The sequence below is a fragment of the Bufo bufo genome, chromosome 3 (assembly GCF_905171765.1).
Source record: "Bufo bufo chromosome 3, aBufBuf1.1, whole genome shotgun sequence".
Lineage (NCBI taxonomy): Eukaryota > Metazoa > Chordata > Amphibia > Anura > Bufonidae > Bufo > Bufo bufo.
In genome coordinates, this window is record NC_053391.1 from 642,717,265 (window position 1) to 642,737,283 (window position 20,019).

The window sequence follows — 20,019 nt, forward strand, 5'->3', positions numbered from 1 at the left end:
GACATCATGTTATGGAACAGGAGGAGCTGAGCAGATTATGTCTAGTTTTATTGGAAAAGATTCAGTAAAATGTGTAATTTATTCATGTATATCTCGGCTCTTTCTGAGCTTAGTAGCCAAGTGGTTGGTCAGTGACTGACAGCTATGTATGTAGACAGACTTATACAGGGAAGGATGTCAGTCACGGATGCGATTTCCCACTTGCCTACTGAGCTCAGAAAAAGATTAAATATAACGTTTCAAATTAAATATGAATATATCAATCTGCTCAGCTCCTCCTGCTCTAGAACACGCTGCATGCAGATTTCCGTGTGGACAATCGTGACGTCACAGCCAGTGGTTTATTAGCTGAGCAGTCACATTCTATGGGGCCACAAAGTGCAGAAACAGGTGTAAGGTCTGGAACAAGAACGGCGAGGGATAAGTGAGGTATTATTTCTTTTTAGTATTTTGTTTTTAAACATATTTTCAGAGGCCGGGCAACCCCTTTAACCCCTTCAGGACCCTGCCATTTTTAAGAAAATTTCCAAAACCCAATTTTTAAGGACCAGTTCAGGTCTGAAGTCACTTTGTGAGGCTTACATAATAGAAACCACTTATAAATGGCCCCATTTTAGAAACTACACCCCTCAAGGTATTAAAAACTGATTTTACAAACTTTGTTAATCCTTTAGGTGTTTCACAATAATTAAAGGAAAATGTAGATGAAGTTTCAGAATTTCAATTTTTAGGCAGATTTTCCATTTTAATAATTTTTGTCCACTAACAAAGCAAGGGTTAACAGCCAAACAAAACGCCCCATATGTGGTCGTAAACTGCTGTACGGGCACGCGGCAGGGGGTGCAGAAGGAAAGGAACGCCATATGGTTTTTGGAGGGCAGATTTCACTGGGATAATTTTAAGTAGCCATGTCACATTTGAAGACCTCCTGATGCACCCCTAGAGTAGAAACTCAAAAAAATTACCCCATTTTGAAAACTACGGGATAAGGTGGCAGTTTTGTTGGTACCATTTTAGGGTACATATATTTCTCTCTTTTACACTTTTTGTGAGGCAAGGTAACAAAAAATAGCTGTTTTGGCACTGGTATTATTTTTTGTTATTTACAATGTTCCTCTGACAGGTTAGATCATGTGGTATTTTTATAGAGTCGGTTGTTACAGATGCGACAATACCAAATATGACTACATTTTTTGGTTTGTTTCAGTTTTACATAATAAAGCATTTATGCTTTAGGTCATGTGATATTTTTATACAGCAAGTTCTTACGGACGCGGCGATGCCTAATATGTATACTTTTTATTTAAGTTTTACACAATAACAGCATTTTTGAGGGGGAAAAAAAACATGTTTTAGTGTCTCCATATTCTGAGAGCCATAGTTTTTTTTTTTTTTTGCCTGATGTAGGGGCTCATTTTTTGCGGGATGAGGTAACTGGTATTATTTTAAGGGCATATGCCTTTTTGATCGCTTGGTGTTACACTTTTTGTGATGTAAGGTGACCAAAAAATGATTGTTTTAGCACAGATTTTATTTTATTCAGGTGAGGGGGTGGATCATGTGATATTTTTGTAGAGCCGATACTTACGGACGCGGCAATACCCAATATGTCTGGTTTTCTTTTCTTTTTTACAATTTAGTGTTTTTTTTATCTTTTGGAAGTGTGTTTTTTTTTTTTTTTTTTTTTTTTTTTTTTTATTATGAAAAACACTTTTTTTTTTTTTTTGGCCCACTCTGGGACTTCAACTTCTGGGGTCTGATCGCCTCTGCAATGCATTACACTACGACCTCAGCTTTAATGCTGACAGCCTGTCTGTGAGACCCAGCCTAAGGGTCCATTAACACGTCCGCGGAACAGGTGTAGGCCCATTCATTTTCAATGGGGCCGGAATGTGCTGTCCGCATCCGCATTTGCGGATCCCCACTTCCGTTCCGCAAAAAAAATAGAACATGTCCTATTCTTGTCCGCAATTGTGAACAAGAAAATACATTTTCTATGAGAGTGCTGACGATGTGCGGTCCGCAAAATGCGAAGCGCACATTGCCGGTGTCCGTGTTTTGCGGATCCACAAAACATATACGGACGTGTGAAGGGACCCTAAGGGCTGGATCAGGCTTCCATAGAAGGCAAGCTCCGATGCCTATGGAAGGTATCGGGCTTGCCTTCTCTGCAATCGGTTCCCTGCTACTGCAACGCGGTAAGCGGAGGGCACCCGTACCCTCTGCATGCCGCAGTCAGCACGCCAGCATCGTTGTTTACACCGATGCTGACGTATGCAGCAGGGGCTTGGCTGTCAGTGACTGCCGGGTCCTTGCCGCTGATTGGGCGGGCGCAGCTCCTGCCCTTGCCTGATCAGCCCGCCGTACATGTACAGCGCATGTTCTTAAGTCACGTCCACCAGCGCCGTACATGTACATGGGTTAAGGATGTGTGAGTTAATGCAAATACAGAAAGCTAAGTAAACCACAGAGTTTTAAAAGTGAACTGTTTCTCTACATATATTGATTTTTTAGGAAGACAGATGATAACAGCTCTTCAAGAGACATGAGAAGCCAGCACCCTCTAGATGTGTGTCAGTCCCTGAGAAGTAGTAAGTTACTGCATGTAGTAAATTCTTTTATATGCTAAGATGGGAAGGGACATTGTGGTCGGCCAGTCTGGTGTAAACACTGCCACCAGTCAGTCCACGGTCTGGTGTAAGGCTATTTTCACACTAGCGTTTTTGGCTTTCCGTTTGTGAGATCCGTTCAGGGCTCTCAAAAGCGATCCAAAACGGATCAGTTTTGCCCTAATGCATTCTGAATGGAAAAGGATCCGCTCAGAATGCATCAGTTTTCCTCCGTTCAGTCACCATTCAGCTCTGGAGGCGGAGACCAAAACGCTGCCTGCAGCGTTTTTTTTTTATATCCCTGATGTGGTGCGGAGCAAGACGGATCCGTCCTGACCCACAATGTAAGTCAATGGGGACGGATCCGTTTTCTCTGACACAATAGGAAACTGATCCGTCCCCCATTGACTTTCAATGGAGTTCATGACTGTTCCGTCATGGCTATAGAAGACATAATACAACCGGATCCGTTCATGACTGATGCATGCGGTTGTATTATTGTAACGGAAGCCTTTTTGCAGATCCTTGACGGATCCGCAAAAAAACGCTAGTGTGAAAGTAGCCTAAACTCTGTCACTAGTCAGTCCGCAGCCTGGTGTAAACGCTGCCACCAGTCAGTCCGCTTTATTTTTTGTACACGTAATTATTTTTGTTTTTAATTCGATGACAAAAATATAAGTTGCCTTCTGAAAAGACTCTAGAGCCAGATATGTCAAAGTGATTTTACGGAGCATGTTCTATTTCTTAGATTTTTTTTTTTTGTGAGATCCACCAATAAATTTAACTGGAAAAAATCAATTAACCTAATGTTTAATTTGTAGACACAGACACTGTGGACTCCCCCCGTCCCCCAACTTTCTGCACACCTGGACTTAAAGTGCCGAAGAAGGACATAAACTGCGTATATCCTGAACCATCAGAAAGTAAAGAGCCTCCGGTGGTTAAGGATTTAGACACGCCACCAGTACCGAGCTTTGAGACCAAGTGGCTGAAGAATGACACAACAGTAAGTCCTGTTCTCCTGCCTATTCTCAGGTTCACATCCATGGTGGTAACATCTATTATCCTCAAAGTGGTTGTCCCATCACCTAGCCATATGACTTTCTAGGGTATGGAAGTCATTGTGGTTGTCCCCCTACTTGGGAATTGCCTTTGTGAGCCAGAGCGGACTAACCTCTGAGTGGCCGCTATGTAATACTACATTTCCTCTGCAGCCACCGCAGGAGAAAAAGGCAGCTGGTCAGATCATCCCCCAGCAAAACCACCTGTCTGCCAGGGTCTCAGGAACTGGACCCACAGCAATCAGTTGATTGCCGTGGCAGCTCTTGGTTTAAAGGGTACTATCATCTTCAGCGCTGGAAAGGAGTAGTTAAGCTTTCCTTACTGATATACATTCTCCCCAATACGGCAGCGCCCACACATTTTACCCAGCTTATCAAGAGTCTGTTTGCTCAGGTAAGGCAATCTTGAGAGACTTGTATTAGCAGCCACATAAGTAGTCACCCAGCTTGTCAGACAGCTGTATTATGTCTCCATGTAGGAGCAGTTTACAAGAACAAGATGGTATTTTATCCGAACTGACTGTATCATAGTAATTTATGATACAATCGGTTCGTATCTTATTGCGTGGCTATTGAAGGGTGCCCCCATCATCATGCAGCAGCTCTGCGATCAGATACAGACTGACTGTGTCATAAATTACTATGATAGCCAGTCCGTGTCAGGGATGCCGTGGTCCAGGAGAAGATGCAGCTGAGAAACAGACCATGTTTCCCAGGCTGATCACGGTCATGTGCATGAGCCCTAAAGTGGAAATTCTAAAAATAAAAAAATGACATTTTTAAATTTCACCTCCATTTTGATTTAATTTGTTTGAAACCCCTAAAGGGTTAAAAAATCTGTTTTGAATAACGTGAGGGGCGCATTGTCTAAAATTGAGTCATTTGTGGGTGGTTTCTATTATGTAAGGCTTTCGAAGTCCCTTCAGAACTGAATTGGACGGAATCAAAAAGTGGATTTTTAAAATTGTCTTGAAAATATAAAAAATTGCTTCTAAAATTCTAAGCCTACTAATGTCCTAGAACAGGCATGCTCAACCTGTGGCCCTCCAGCTGTTGCAAAACTACAACTCTCAGCATGCCTTAACAGCCTACATCTATTAGGGCATGCTGGGAGTTGTAGTTTTGCAACAGCCGGAGGGCAGCAGGTTGAGCATGCCTGTCCTAGAAAAATAATACGACTTTTACAAAATGATGCCAACATAAAGTAGTCTTATTTTATGAGGTATCACTATCTGTCTTTAAAGCAGAGAAGTTGAAATTGAGAAAATTGTGAATTTTTCGTAAATTTGGGATTTTTTTAAAATGGAGTTAACTCTATATCAACCCAAATTTACCACTAACACGAAGTATGATATCACATAAAAATCAGTGGTAACACGGTCTGGATTCCTGCTGAGAGCAGGAGCGTACGGCGTCATTGGTTGCTATGACGCCGTGCGCTTCATGCTGCCGCTGCACTACAGTAATGCACTCGTGTGGAATAGTTCTTGCAATGCATTTGTGAGATGGATCCGGATGCATCTCGCAAATACTTTGTCACATCCAGATCGGCGGATCCGGCAGGCAGTTCCGACTACGTAACTGCTTGCCGGATCACAATGCCGCAAGTGTGAAAGTAGCTTTAGTGTTTGTTTGTTTTTTTTGTGTTTTTTTAATACTTACTATTAGCCCCCTTCGGGGCTGGAACCCTTGTCCTATTCACCCTTAGGCCCCTTTCACATGGGCGAGATTTCTGCGCGGGTGCAATGCGTGAGGTGAACGCATTGCACCAGCACTGAATTCGGACCCATTCACTTCTATGGGGCTGTGCACATGAGCGGTGATTTAATTTTTATTTATTTTTTTTAACCCTCATTGGCACTGCGCCACCAATGTTTATTATACTGGGCTGTTGGGGGGGGGGGGGGGGGCGCACTGCGCCCTGCGCCACCAATGAAGATAACTGACCTGTTAATACAAATACAGGAGGCGGGTGCCGGAATCAAATAGCCGGCACCCGACCTCCTATGACAGGGAACTGCGATCCGCTGCAGTTAACCCCTCAGGTACCGCACCTGAAGGGTTAACTGCCGCTGATCGCAGCTCCCTGTCATAGGAGGTCGGGTGCCGGCTATTTGATTCCGGCACCCGCCTCCTGTATTTGTATTAACAGGTCAGTTATCTTCATTGGTGGCGCAGCGGCCACAGCTCCTCCCGTCTCTCTTCTTATTGGCGGCAGCAGCACAGGGGGGAGGGAGAGACTCCTTCTCCACTGCGCTGCTGAGAAGAACATCGGCGGCGGGGCAGAGAACTATCTCCTGTGCCCGCCGCTGTATTCAACTGCAGAGCTGCAGCGGCAGGTCTAGTCGCAAACGGCGACAAGACTAAAAAGTCTTGTCGCCATTTGTAAATTCTAAGTCGCATTGGCGACCATTTTGGTCGCCATCTGGAGCCGTGAATAGGCTTGCTATCTGTGTGATCAGCATCAGCACTGATTCAAGCAGGCAGTTTCTGCTGTGGGAGAGGGGCAAAGTGTAACTTTAATGTCCAAGAACAGGCTTGTAGAAAAAGTGACCAGGACCGGGATGTAGCCCCACCGTGTCTGTAATAGGGCAAAGACTGTATGCCAATATTAGTAAATGTTCCTAATTGTATCCAACACCTTCAAGAATATATTTTCCTCTTTTATCATTCTTTTAGAGAACTCTGGACATCACTGAACCCATTCCAAGGCCAGAGTTTTCAAATAGTCTATACTTAAAAGAAGTTGCTCCCTTGGTTTTAAATTCTGATAGTTATTATGAAAACCCATCTAAAACCTACTCGCCGCCCAAGATGAGGGATTTCTGTATCGGGACTCCACCTCGCCCAGAAATGACTTCCTGCTTAACTGAGGAAATCCTCAAGGTATTCTCCACCATCATCAAAATGAAATTGAAAAATAACCGCATCAAGACAATTATGATCCTGCACACACTATTCCTAGTCTCTATCCATTATATACACCACTCCTTATGGATGTGCTTAATGTTTCCTTTCCTCCAGCATGATAATGATGCTTCACCTGCCCTCAGATGACTTTTTTCAAGGCACCTCCACCACCATTGATGTTTGGCATTCCTACACATAACATGTAAAGCAACTGCTCTCTTTTCTATCCACACACAATGAATCTGGCTGATTAATGTTTTTTTCTCCACAGCACAATCTGAAACGGACCTCCCCTCCTAAAGTATCAGAATATGAAAATGTGTTGTGGACACCCACCCGTCCAGAGATGACGTCCTGCATCACTGAGGATATTTCACAGGTTTCTGCGCTGCTGTATTTTATGATATTCCATTGAGCAGGGACACTCTACATCGCTGTGGATTGTGTTGCAGATTTCGCCCCATGCATTGCGAAGTGTGAAAATTCAGAGTAGTCATGCCGCAGGTTTAAAATCTGCACTGCGTGTCCGTTTTCGATTTTAAAATGTGCAGCATTTTCAGGGGAAGACTGTGAAAAATCAGCGCTGTGGGCCCTTCATTATCAGGATTGATCATAGTGATGCCACAGCCCAGCGACTTTGAGATGGAAATATCCCTTTAAACAAATGTTTCCTTCTGTTTTAGATATTATCTCAATATTGTGAAAATCAGATAAAACCACTGAGGACAAATGCATCCGAGAATAAAGAAAACAGGTAAGTCTAAGCAACGGCCAATGATTTCATGAAAGTTTTTAAGATGACCCTCTACTTCCATAGCATTATATCTCCATACAACATGCAGCATCTGTAATCTGTGAATTCCTGGTTTAACAGATCACTTGCTGCTGTGTGACAGGGACGAGTCACCTGCGATGCTAGGAAGGCTTGTCCCTGTTACGGCCTGCTATTGGCTGTTCCCCCTGTCGCCGGATGTTTGGGGCTGCTATTATATCTCCCATACACAACACACACAAAAAAGACCCTTCTCCCCTATCTCACAAACATACAGAAGCTGCAGCAGTATGGAAGACATTATACAGCAGTGTAGCTGTGAATCAAGCACTAGGGTGAGAGTAAAACTCTTACTGGAACCAGCAGTGCATGCGAGTTTCTCTTTATCACTGCAGCTACTCTGCCCCACCCCCCTTTTCTTCTTAGGCCCCTTTCACACGGGCGAGTATTCCGCGCGGATGCGATGCTTGAGTTGAACGCATTGCACCTGCACTGAATCATGAGCCATTCATTTCTATGGGGCTGTGCACACGAGCGGTGATTTTCACGCATCACTTATGCGTTGCATTAAAATCGCAGCATGCTCCTCTTTGTGCGTTTTTCACGTAACGCAGGCCCCATAGAAATGAATGGGGTTGCGTGAAAATCGCAAGCATACGCAAGCAAGTGCGAATGCGGTGTGATCTTCACGCAAGGTTGCTAGGAGACGATCGGGGTGGAGACCCGATCATTATTATTTTCCCTTATAACATGGTTATAAGGGGAAATAATAGCATTCTGAATACAGAATGCATAGTACAATAGGGCTGGAGGGGATAAAAATAAAAAATAATTCAACTCACCTTAGTCCACTTGATTGCGCAGCCCGGCTTCTCTTCTGTCTCCTTCTTTGCTGATTGCAGGAAAAGGACCTGTGGTGACGTCACTCCGGTCATCAATGATCTTTTACCATGGTGATGGATCATGTGATGGACCATGTGATGACCGGAGTGACGTCACCACAGGTCCTTTTCCTGCAATCAGCAAAGAAGGAGACAGAAGAGAAGCCGAGCTAAGCGATCAAGTGGACTAAGGTGAGTTTAATTATTTTTCATTTATTTTTAACCCCTCCAGCCCTATTTTACTATGCATTCTGTATTCAGAATGTATTATTTTCCCTTATAACATGGTTATAAGGGAAAATAATAGCAATCTACAGAACACCGATCCCAAGCCCGAACTTCTGTGAAGAAGTTCGGGTACCAAACATGCGTGATTTTTCTCACGCGAGTGCAAAATGTTTGGAAAAATCGCGTATGTTCCTGCAACGCACCCGCACCTTTTCCCGCAACGCACCCGCACCTTTTCCCGCAACGCCCGTGTGAAAGAGGCCTTAGACTTCCAGATTGCTGCTGCTAGTGTGCAACTAGCCTAAGAACAGTAGCTGTAACTTGATGCCACAGTGAAGCTCAAAGGAAATCTGTCACTTACTGCAAGGCCTTTAAAGTACAGTAAAACAAGTATATAACAACCGCCAAAGACATTGGATCAGTAACTTGTATGTTAATACTTTGCAGTATATGACAAACCAGCCATATAATGCACTGAAAGGATTCATGAACGTGCACACATAATGGAGAGGACTGCAGAAGTTCTCTCAATGCATTTCAAGGCTGGTTTGCAGGACATAGGAGAATGGTTATAGTATCAACATTCAAATTACTGATCTGCAGTCAATGGCAGGTGTTGTATACAAGTATGACTGTACTTCATGCAGAAGGTGACTTATTCCCTTTAACCACCTCAGCCCCCAGTGCTTAAACACCCTGAAAGACCAGGCCACTTTTTACACTTCTGACCTACACTACTTTCACCATTTATTGCTCGGTCATGCAACTTACCACCCAAATGAATTTTACCTCCTTTTCTTCTCACTAATAGAGCTTTCATTTGGTGGTATTTCATTGCTGCTGACATTTTTACTTTTTTTGTTATTAATCGAAATTTAACGATTTTTTTGCAAAAAAATGACATTTTTCACTTTCAGTTGTAAAATTTTGCAAAAAAAACGACATCCATATATAAATTTTGCTCTAAATTTATTGTTCTACATGTCTTTGATAAAAAAAAAAATGTTTGGGTAAAAAAAAAATGGTTTGGGTAAAAGTTATAGCGTTTACAAACTATGGTACAAAAATGTGAATTTCCGCTTTTTGAAGCAGCTCTGACTTTCTGAGCACCTGTCATGTTTCCTGAGGTTCTACAATGCCCAGAAAGTACAAACACCCCACAAATGACCCCATTTCGGAAAGTACACACCCTAAGGTATTCGCTGATGGGCATAGTGAGTTTATAGAACTTTTTATATTTTGTCACAAGTTAGCGGAAAATGATGATTTTTTATTTTTATTTTTTCTTACAAAGTCTCATATTCCACTAACTTGTGACAAAAAATAAAAACTTCTATGAACTCACTATGCCCATCACGAAATACCTTGGGGTCTCTTCTTTCCAAAATGGGGTCACTTGTGGGGTGGTTATACTGCCCTGGCATTCTAGGGGCCCAAATGTGTGGTAAGGAGTTTGAAATCAAATTCTGTAAAAAATGACCTGTGAAATCCGAAAGGTGCTCTTTGGAATATGGGCCCCTTTGCCCACCTAGGCTGCAAAAAAGTGTCACACATCTGGTATCTCCGTACTCAGAAGAAGGTGGGGAATGTGTTTTGGGGTGTCATTTTATATATACCCATGCTGGGTGAGAGAAATATCTTGGTCAAATGCCAACTTTGTATAAAAAAATGGGAAAAGTTGTCTTTTGCCAAGATATTTCTCTCACCCAGCATGGGTATATGTAAAATGACACCCCAAAACACATTCCCCAACTTCTCCTGAGTATGGAGATACCAGATGTGTGACACTTTTTTGCAGCCTAGGTGGGCAAAGGGGCCCATATTCCAAAGAGCAGCTTTCGGATTTCACAGGTCATTTTTTACAGAATTTGATTTCAAACTCCTTACCACACATTTGGGCCCCTAGAATGCCAGGGCAGTATAACTACCCCACAAGTGACCCCATTTTGGAAAGAAGACACCCCAAGGTATTCCGTGAGGGGCATGGCAAGTTCCTAGAATTTTTTATTTTTTGTCACAAGTTAGTGGAAAATTATGATTTTTTTTATTTTATTTTTTTTCATACAAAGTCTCATATTCCACTAACTTGTGACAAAAAATAAAAACTTCCATGAACTCACTATGCCCATCAGCGAATACCTTGGGGTCTCTTCTTTCCAAAATGGGGTCACTTGTGGGGTAGTTATACTGCTCTGGCATTCTAGGGGCCCAAATGTGTGGTAAGGAGTTTGAAATCAAATTCTGTAAAAAATGACCTGTGAAATCCAAAAGGTGCTCTTTGGAATATGGGCCCCTTTGCCCACCTAGGCTGCAAAAAAGTGTCACACATCTGGTATCTCTGTATTCAGGAGAAGTTGAGGAATGTGTTTTGGGGTGTCTTTTTACATATACCCATGCTGGGTGAGATAAATATCTTGGTCAAATGCCAACTTTGTATAAAAAAATGGGAAAAGTTGTCTTTTGCCAAGATATTTCTCTCACCCAGCATGGGTATATGTAAAATGACACCCCAAAACACATTCCCCAACTTCTCCTGAGTACGGAGATACCAGATGTGTGACACTTTTTTGCAGCCTAGGTGGGCAAAGGGGCCCATATTCCAAAGAGCACCTTTTGGATTTCACAGGTCATTTTTTACAGAATTTGATTTCAAACTCCTTACCACACATTTGGGCCCCTAGAATGCCAGGGCAGTATAACTACCCCACAAGTGACCCCATTTTGGAAAGAAGAGACCCCAAGGTATTCGCTGATGGGCATAGGGAGTTCATGGAAGTTTTTATTTTTTGTCACAAGTTTGTGGAATATGAGACTTTGCATGAAAAAAAAAAAAAAAAAAAAAAATCAGCATTTTCCACTAACTTGTGACAAAAAATTCTAGGAACTCGCCATGCCCCTCACGGAATACCTTGGGGTGTCTTCTTTCCAAAATGGGGTCACTTGTGGGGTAGTTATACTGCCCTGGCATTTTCCAGGGGCCCTAATGTGTGGTAAGTAGGTAAATGACCTGTGAAATCCTAAAGGTGCTCTTTGGAATATGGGCCCCTTTGCCCACCTAGGCTGCAAAAAAGTGTCACACATGTGGTATCGCCGTATTCAGGAGAAGTTGGGGAATGTGTTTTGGGGTGTCATTTTACATATACCATTGCTGGGTGAGAGAAATATCTTGACAAAAGACAACTTTTCCCATTTTTTTATACAAAGTTGGCATTTGACCAAGATATTTCTCTCACCCAGCATGGGTATATGTAAAATGACACCCCAAAACACATTCCCCAACTTCTCCTGAGTACGGCGATACCAGATGTGTGACACTTTTTTGCAGCCTAGATGCGCAAAGTTGCCCAAATTCCTTTTAGGGGGGCATTTTTAGACATTTGGATACTAGACTTCTTCTCACGCTTTGGGGCCCCTAGAATGCCAGGGCAGTATAAATACCCCACATGTGACCCCATTTTGGAAAGAAGACACCCCAAGGTATTCAATGAGGGGCATGGCGAGTTCATAGAAATTTTTTTTTTTTGGCACAAGTTAGCGGAAATTGATATTTTTAATTTTTTTCTCACAAAGTCTCCCGTTCCGCTAACTTGGGACAAAAATTTCAATCTTTCATGGACTCAATATGCCCCTCACGGAATACCTGGGGGTGTCTTCTTTCCGAAATGGGGTCACATGTGGGGTATTTATACTGCCCTGGCATTCTAGGGGCCCTAAAGCGTGAGAAGTCGTCTGGAATATAAATGTCTAAAAAATTTTACGCATTTGGATTCCGTGAGGGGTATGGTGAGTTCATGTGAGATTTTATTTTTTGACACAAGTTAGTGGAATATGAGACTTTGTAAGAAAAAAAAAATAATAATTCCGCTAACTTGGGCCAAAAAAATGTCTGGAGCTTTACAGGGGGGTAATCAATGACAGGGGGGGTAATCAATGACACGGGGGTGATCAGGGAGTCTATATGGGGTGATCACCACAGTCATTGATCACGCCCCTGTAAGGCTTCATTCAGACGTCCGGATGCGTTTTGCGGATCCGATCCATCTATCAGTGCATCCGTAAAAATCATGCAGACATCTGAATGGAGCTTTACAGGGGGGTGATCAATGACAGGGGTGTAATCAATGACAGGGGGGTAATCAGGGAGTCTATATGGGGTGATGACCACAGTCATTGATCACGCCCCTGTAAGGCTTCATTCAGACGTCCGTATGCGTTTTGCGGATCCGATCCATCTATCAGTGGATCCGTAAAAATCATGCGGACGTCTGAATGGAGCTTTACAGGGGGGTAATCAATGACAGGGGGGGTAATCAATGACAGGGGGGTGATCAGGGAGTCTATATGGGGTGATCACCACAGTCATTGATCACGCCTCTGTAAGGCTTCATTCAGACGTCCGGATGCGTTTTGCGGATCCGATCCATCTATCAGTGCATCCGTAAAAATCATGCAGACATCTGAATGGAGCTTTACAGGGGGGTGATCAATGACAGGGGTGTAATCAATGACAGGGGGATAATCAGGGAGTCTATATGGGGTGATGACCACAGTCATTGATCACGCCCCTGTAAGGCTTCATTCAGACGTCCGGATGCGTTTTGCGGATCCGATCCATCTATCAGTGCATCCGTAAAAATCATGCAGACATCTGAATGGAGCTTTACAGGGGGGTGATCAATGACAGGGGTGTAATCAATGACAGGGGGGTAATCAGGGAGTCTATATGGGGTGATGACCACAGTCATTGATCACGCCCCTGTAAGGCTTCATTCAGACGTCCGTATGCGTTTTGCGGATCCGATCCATCTATCAGTGGATCCGTAAAAATCATGCGGACGTCTGAATGGAGCTTTACAGGGGGGTAATCAATGACAGGGGGGGGGGTAATCAATGACAGGGGGGTGATCAGGGAGTCTATATGGGGTGATCACCACAGTCATTGATCACGCCTCTGTAAGGCTTCATTCAGACGTCCGGATGCGTTTTGCGGATCCGATCCATCTATCAGTGCATCCGTAAAAATCATGCAGACATCTGAATGGAGCTTTACAGGGGGGTAATCAATGACAGGGGTGTAATCAATGACAGGGGGGTGATCAGGGAGTCTATATGGGGTGATAACCACAGTCATTGATCATGCCCCTGTAAGGCTTCATTCAGACGTCCGGATGCGTTTTGCGGATCCGATCCATCTATCAGTGCATCCGTAAAAATCATGCGGACATCTGAATGGAGCTTTACAGGGGGGTGATCAGGGAGTCTATATGGGGTGATCACCACAGTCATTGATCACGCCCCTGTAAGGCTTCATTCAGACGTCCGGATGCGTTTTGCGGATCCGATCCATCTATCAGTGGATCCGTAAAAATCATGCGGACGTCTGAATGGAGCTTTACAGGGGGGTGATCAATGACAGGGGGGAAATCAATGACAGGGGGGTGATCAGGTAGTCTATATGGGGTGATCAGGGGCTAATAAGGGGTTAATAAGTGACGGGGGGGGGGGGTGTAGTGTAGTGGTGCTTGGTGCTACTTTACTGAGCTACCTGTGTCCTCTGGTGGTCGATCCAAACAAAGGGGACCACCAGAGGACCAGGTAGCAGGTATATTAGACGCTGTTATCAAAACAGCGTCTAATATACCTGTTAGGGGTTAAAAAAAACACATCTCCAGCCTGCCAGCGAACGATCGCCGCTGGCAGGCTGGAGATCAACTCTCTTACCTTCCGTTCCTGTGAGCGCGCGCGCCTGTGTGCGCGCGTTCACAGGAAATCTCGCGTCTCGCGAGATGACGCGTATATGCGTCCAGGCGGAATGAATCAACCACCTCCAGGACGCGTCTGTGCGTACAGCGGTCCGGAGGTGGTTAAACTCCATCTTATCTCTGCTTCTTTTAAGATGGATTTTAGCAATGCACGAATAGTAACATAGTTTATAAGGCCAAAAAAAGACATCTGTCCATCTAGTTCAGCCTGTTGAATAATGAATGATAAATCCAGGAGGCACAGTGAAGTGGCTGATAAGTGGAGAAAGAGGCATTTCTATAAGATATAACCATTTCTTGTCATTGCTTGTCCTATTGATTTATACAAAGTTTGTTGAAATGACTGCCTATTTAGGTTGTAAGTAATTAGGGTTCCATATTGTACCACCCTAGACATCTGATTTTATAAGGTTTCTTTTTCTCTTCACTGATTAAGGCTACTTTCACACTTGCGGCAGAGTGATCCGGCAAGCAGTACCTTTGCCGGAACTGCCTGCAAAACGTATGCCAACTGATGGCATTTGTAAGACTGATCAGTCGTAAAAATGCTGGATCCGTTTTTCCGGTGTCATCCGGCAAAACGGATCCGGCATTTATTTATTTTTCACCTTTTTTTAGGTCTGTGCATGCGCAGACTGGAAGGACGGATTCGGCATTCCGGTATTTTGAATGCCAGATCCGGCACTAATACATTCCTATGGGGAAAAAAATGCCAGATCCGGCATTCAGGCAAGTCTTCAGTTTTTTGGGCCGGAGATTAAACCGTAGCATGCTGCAGTTTTATCTTTTGCCTGATCGGTAAAAAATACTGAACTGAAGACATCCTGAATGGAATGCTCTCCCTTCAGAATGCATGGGGAAAAAACTGATCAGTTCTTTTCCGGCATTGAGCCCTTTTGACGGAACTCAGTGCTGGAAAAGAAAAACGTTAGTGTAAAAAGTATCCTAAGGACTTGTACTGACACATGTTTCATGTTTTTTTGTTTTTTTTAGACCCTGACTATGTGGAAACCTGCAAGAAAAGTGGATCCGTTCTATACAAGACTCAAGTCGATAAAAGAGGAGCTGTTCAAGTGAATTATCTGAAACTGTACATACTGAGCATGTCTTATTTATACTGTAGTTAGAACCGCTTTGTTCTACTTCTATACATATTGGAATGTATTCACATTGCTGTATTTTCACATGTATACTTTTTGCGAACGTGAGTGAATTCTATTGATGAAGACTAGAGATGAGCGAATTTCCAGTTATGAAATTCGTTTGCGATTTGTTTACTGGTGAAAGGCGAATTGCGTTATGGATTCTGTTACCACGGACCATAACGCAATTCTATGACTCCCCTGCATAACGGAAACGGGACGGATCAGTTATGCAGCCCATAGACTTCTATTATGACGGAATGCCTCTAAAGGCATTCCGTCATAGAATTGCTTTATGGTCCGTGGTAACGGAATCCATAACGCAAATCAACTTTTACCAGTAAACGAAGCGTGAACGAATTTCAAAATATGAAATTCGCTCATCTCTAATAAAGATTTTCCTGCTTATGGGGACTCCTTTACCTTGTGGCAAGAAAAAAAATGGACTGAAAAAATATATACCTGTGTCATGCAGCTGCAGATGTATAAATAAGGACTTTTCTTTTGCATTATAAGTAATTTTGTAAAAAAATTAAAATTATACTCCTTGTCAAAAGACATACCTGGATAGATTTGTCAGATTGTTGCAAAACTCATTATACAGTTGTGTCTCGAGCAGATAAGTAAATGATTATTGGTGTGGTCTGACTAGACACTAGGTGAAAAATCGCATCCCCCTCTACCCTATAAAAAGGCTTGAAGGCCACTTTTGGGAGTGTACCTATTGGTGAGAGGTCATTAAAAGTCATGTTTTGCAGGTAAGACGTTTTGCATGGTTAACAGACTTTGAGAGAGGCACATCACTCTCAACAAATTTCCCTCCATCTAGGCCGCTCTGACCTAGCAGTGGTTCTATGAGACCACCAGTAGAAAGAATTGTGAGCAGCACACAGTTTCATTGTCCAGCATCCAGACACAGGGGACACCTCCACTACATACTCCTGTCTCTGCTCGGACCATTTCCAGGCACTAAACAGAAGGAAATTTGGTGTCCAAGCACTCGCTGCATGTCCTGTCAGCCATCATTGCCTTTTGCTTGCAATGGTGTCATGGAATGAGAAACCTGGACTGCTACAGCTTGGAACCAAATCATTGATGACTAATCTAGCTGCTGTTTGGGATCCCATGACGGTCAAGTTTGAGTATGGAGGCCTTGGATTTAATCCTGCCTTTGCTGTGGAGTGACAAAAAGCCCCATCTTCTGGTGTGATGATCTGAGAAGCCATCTCATATGACACTTGGTCTCACCTAGTAGTGATACGAGGGACACTAACAGCTCAGTGATATGTGCGGGACTTCCAACTGGCATTTTTCTGCAGGATAATGCTCGCCTGCACACAGCAAGGGTTTCCCAGGAATGTCTCCACCAGATTGTGAAGCCAAGGAAGTGTTACAATCACCAGATTTATCTCCAATCGGCATTTATAGGACCACCTGGGACACCAGCTTTGGCAACTAATGAGTGTGCAGGATCTACAGGTACAGCTCTAACATCTGTGGGGAAATGTGCCGCAGGATACCATAGAGAACCTGTGTGCTGCTATGGACTGTATCTCATCTTGTATCTAGGCTAGAGGTGGCCCAACAGGGTGCTACAGCCTCATTTATATTGTACAGTTTTTCCCCAAAAAATCCTCACTTGAATACTGTAATCACTTACATACAGTACATCATGATTTACATTCACACACAGGTTCATTTTTATTTTTTTTGCAATGAATGTATACATCATATTTGCACCAATAAACTTCACAGGTGCATATGGATTTCTGTTAGGGAGGCCACACTCATTTGAAAGAAGTTGGTTAAAGGGATTCTGTCACCTTGTTTTAGCTTATAGAGATGCGGACATGCACGGCTAGATCGCCGCTAGCATGTCCTCAATATACCTGTCCCATAAAGCAGTGTCCTTTTATTGTGTTTAACCACCACCCTGTTTTGGGGTGTCATTTTACATATACCCATGCTGGGTGAGAGAAATATCTTGGCAAAAGACAACTTTTCCCATTTTTTTATACAAAGTTGGCATTTGACCAAGATATTTCTCTCACCCAGCATGGGTATATGTAAAATGACACCCCAAAAACACATTCCCCAACTTCTCCTGAGTACGGAGATACCAGATGTGTGACACTTTTTTGCAGCCTAGGTGGGCAAAGGGGCCCACATTCCAAAGAGCACCTTTCAGATTTCACTGGTCATTTTTTACAGAATTTGATTTCAAACTCCTTACCACACATTTGGGCCCCTAGAATGCCAGGGCAGTATAACTACCCCACAAGTCAAATAGGTTTTGGAACCGCGCTGCAGGAAAAATATGTATTCCGGTCCCAAATGGATGATGTACGGGTGTCGGCCCTTCTCCTCGACAACCAGAGGGTACGGTCCTCCCAGACCCCCTCCTAACAGGTCAGTAGACAAAAGGCATAAAATTACAAGATGATCGTCACGTTTCTGCCCGACCCGAGTTTCGCTGCCTCGCTACCCCACAAGAGACCCCAAGGTATTCGCTGATGGGCATAGTGAGTTCATGGAAGTTTTTATTTTTTGTCACAAGTAGTGGAATATGAGACTTTGTATGAAAAAAAAATCATCATTTTCCACTAACTTGTGACAAAAAATTCTAGGAACTCGCCATGCCCCTCACGGAATACCTTGGGGTGTCTTCTTTCCAAAATGGGGTCACTTGTGGGGTAGTTATACTGCCCTGGCATTTTCCAGGGGCCCTAATGCGTGGTAAGTAGGTAAATGACCTGTGAAATCCTAAAGGTGCTCTTTGGAATATGGGCCCCTTTGCCCACCTAGGCTGCAAAAAAGTGTCACACATGTGGTATCGCCGTATTCAGGAGAAGTTGGGGAATGTGTTTTGGGGTGTCATTTTACATATACCCATGCTGGGTGAGAGAAATATCTTGGCAAAAGACAACTTTTCCCATTTTTTTTATACAAAGTTGGCATTTGACCAAGATATTTCTCTCACCCAGCATGGGTATATGTAAAATGACACCCCAAAACACATTCCCCAACTTCTCCTGAGTACGGCGATACCAGATGTGTGACACTTTTTTGCAGCCTAGATGCGCAAAGGTGCCCAAATTCCTTTTAGGAGGGCATTTTTAGACATTTGGATACCAGACTTCTTCTCACGCTTTGGGGCCCCTAGAATGCCAGGGCAGTATAAATACCCCACATGTGACCCCATTTTGGAAAGAAGACACCCCAAGGTATTCAATGAGGGGCATGGTGAGTTCATAGAATTTATTTTTTTTTGGCACAAGTTAGCGGAAATTGATATTTTTTATTTTTTTCTCACAAAGTCTCCCGTTCCGCTAACTTGGGACAAAAATTTCAATCTTTCATGGACTCAATATGCCCCTCACGGAATACCTGGGGGTGTCTTCTTTCCGAAATGGGGTCACATGTGGGGTATTTATACTGCCCTGGCATTCTAGGGGCCCTAAAGCGTGAGAAGAAGTCTGGAATATAAGTGTCTAAAAAATTTTACGCATTTGGATTCCGTGAGGGGTATGGTGAGTTCATGTGAGATTTTATTTTTTGACACAAGTTAGTGGAATATGAGACTTTGTAAGAAAAAAATAATAATTTCCGCTAACTTGGGCCAAAAAAATGTCTGAATGGAGCCTTACAGAGGGTGATCAATGACAGGGGTGGTGATCAATGACAGGGGGTTGATCAATGACAGGGGTGGTGATCAGAGAGTCTATATGGGGTGATAACCACAGTCATTGATCACGCCCCTGTAAGGCTTCATTCAGACGTCCGTATGCGTTTTGCGGATCCGATCCATCTATCAGTGGATTCGTAAAAATCATGCGGACATCTGAATGGAGCTTTACAGGGGGTTGATCAATGACAGGGGTGTAATCAATGACAGGGGGGTGATCAGGAAGTCTATATGGGGTGATCAGGGGCTAATAAGGGGTTAATAAGTGACGGGGGGGTGTAGTGTAGTGGTGCTTGGTGCTACTTGGGGGGGTGTAGTGTAGTGGTGCTTGGTGCTACTTTACTGAGCTACCTGTGTCCTCTGGTGGTCGATCCAAACAAAGGGGACCACCAGAGGACCAGGTAGCAGGTATATTAGACGCTGTTATCAAAACAGCGTCTAATATACCGGTTAGGGGTTAAAAAAAAACACATCTCCAGCCTGCCAGCGAACGATCGCCGCTGGCAGGCTGGAGATCAACTCTCTTACCTTCCGTTCCTGTGAGCGCGCGCGTTCACAGGAAGTATCGGCTCGCGCGAGATGACGCGTATATGCGTGACTCTGCGCAGGGCTGCCACCTCCGGAACGCGAATCTGCGTTAGGCGGTCCGGAGGTGGTTAAAAAATGATTTTATAGATATGTAAATGACCCTGGTAACGAGCCCAAGGGGCTGTACTAACCTTCTTGGAGCCCAGCCACGCCCCCTGTGAAGGAGCCCAGCACCGCCTGCGTCCTCCGAATCGCCTCCTTTCGTCACAGTGAGATTGCTGTAATCTCGCGATGCGCAGTGCCGGTATAGTGTTCCTTCCCTGTGCTGGAATCCGCCTCAGGGAAGGAACTGCGCATGCGTGAGCTCGCAGCAATCTAACTGTGAGCAAGGAGGAGACTCGGAGGACGCAGGCGGTGCTGGGCTATTTCATAGGGGGGCGT

At 43.9% G+C, this 20,019-nt stretch overlaps 1 protein-coding gene across 2 annotated transcripts in view; it reads left to right on the forward strand.

Annotated features, from left to right (window-relative positions):
- The window catches only part of SKA3 (spindle and kinetochore associated complex subunit 3), a 48,785-nt gene extending 33,153 nt beyond the window's left edge, over positions 1–15,632 (forward strand). For both annotated transcript variants that reach the window (XM_040422618.1, XM_040422619.1), the window contains exons 8-13: positions 2,515–2,585; positions 3,431–3,615; positions 6,350–6,556; positions 6,852–6,959; positions 7,264–7,334; positions 15,217–15,632. In XM_040422618.1, coding sequence (XP_040278552.1) covers positions 2,515–2,585; positions 3,431–3,615; positions 6,350–6,556; positions 6,852–6,959; positions 7,264–7,334; positions 15,217–15,223 — 649 coding nt within the window. In that variant the 3' untranslated portion in view covers positions 15,224–15,632. The remainder of the gene's footprint in view (positions 1–2,514; positions 2,586–3,430; positions 3,616–6,349; positions 6,557–6,851; positions 6,960–7,263; positions 7,335–15,216) is intronic.
- Positions 15,633–20,019: the final 4,387 nt, after the last annotated feature.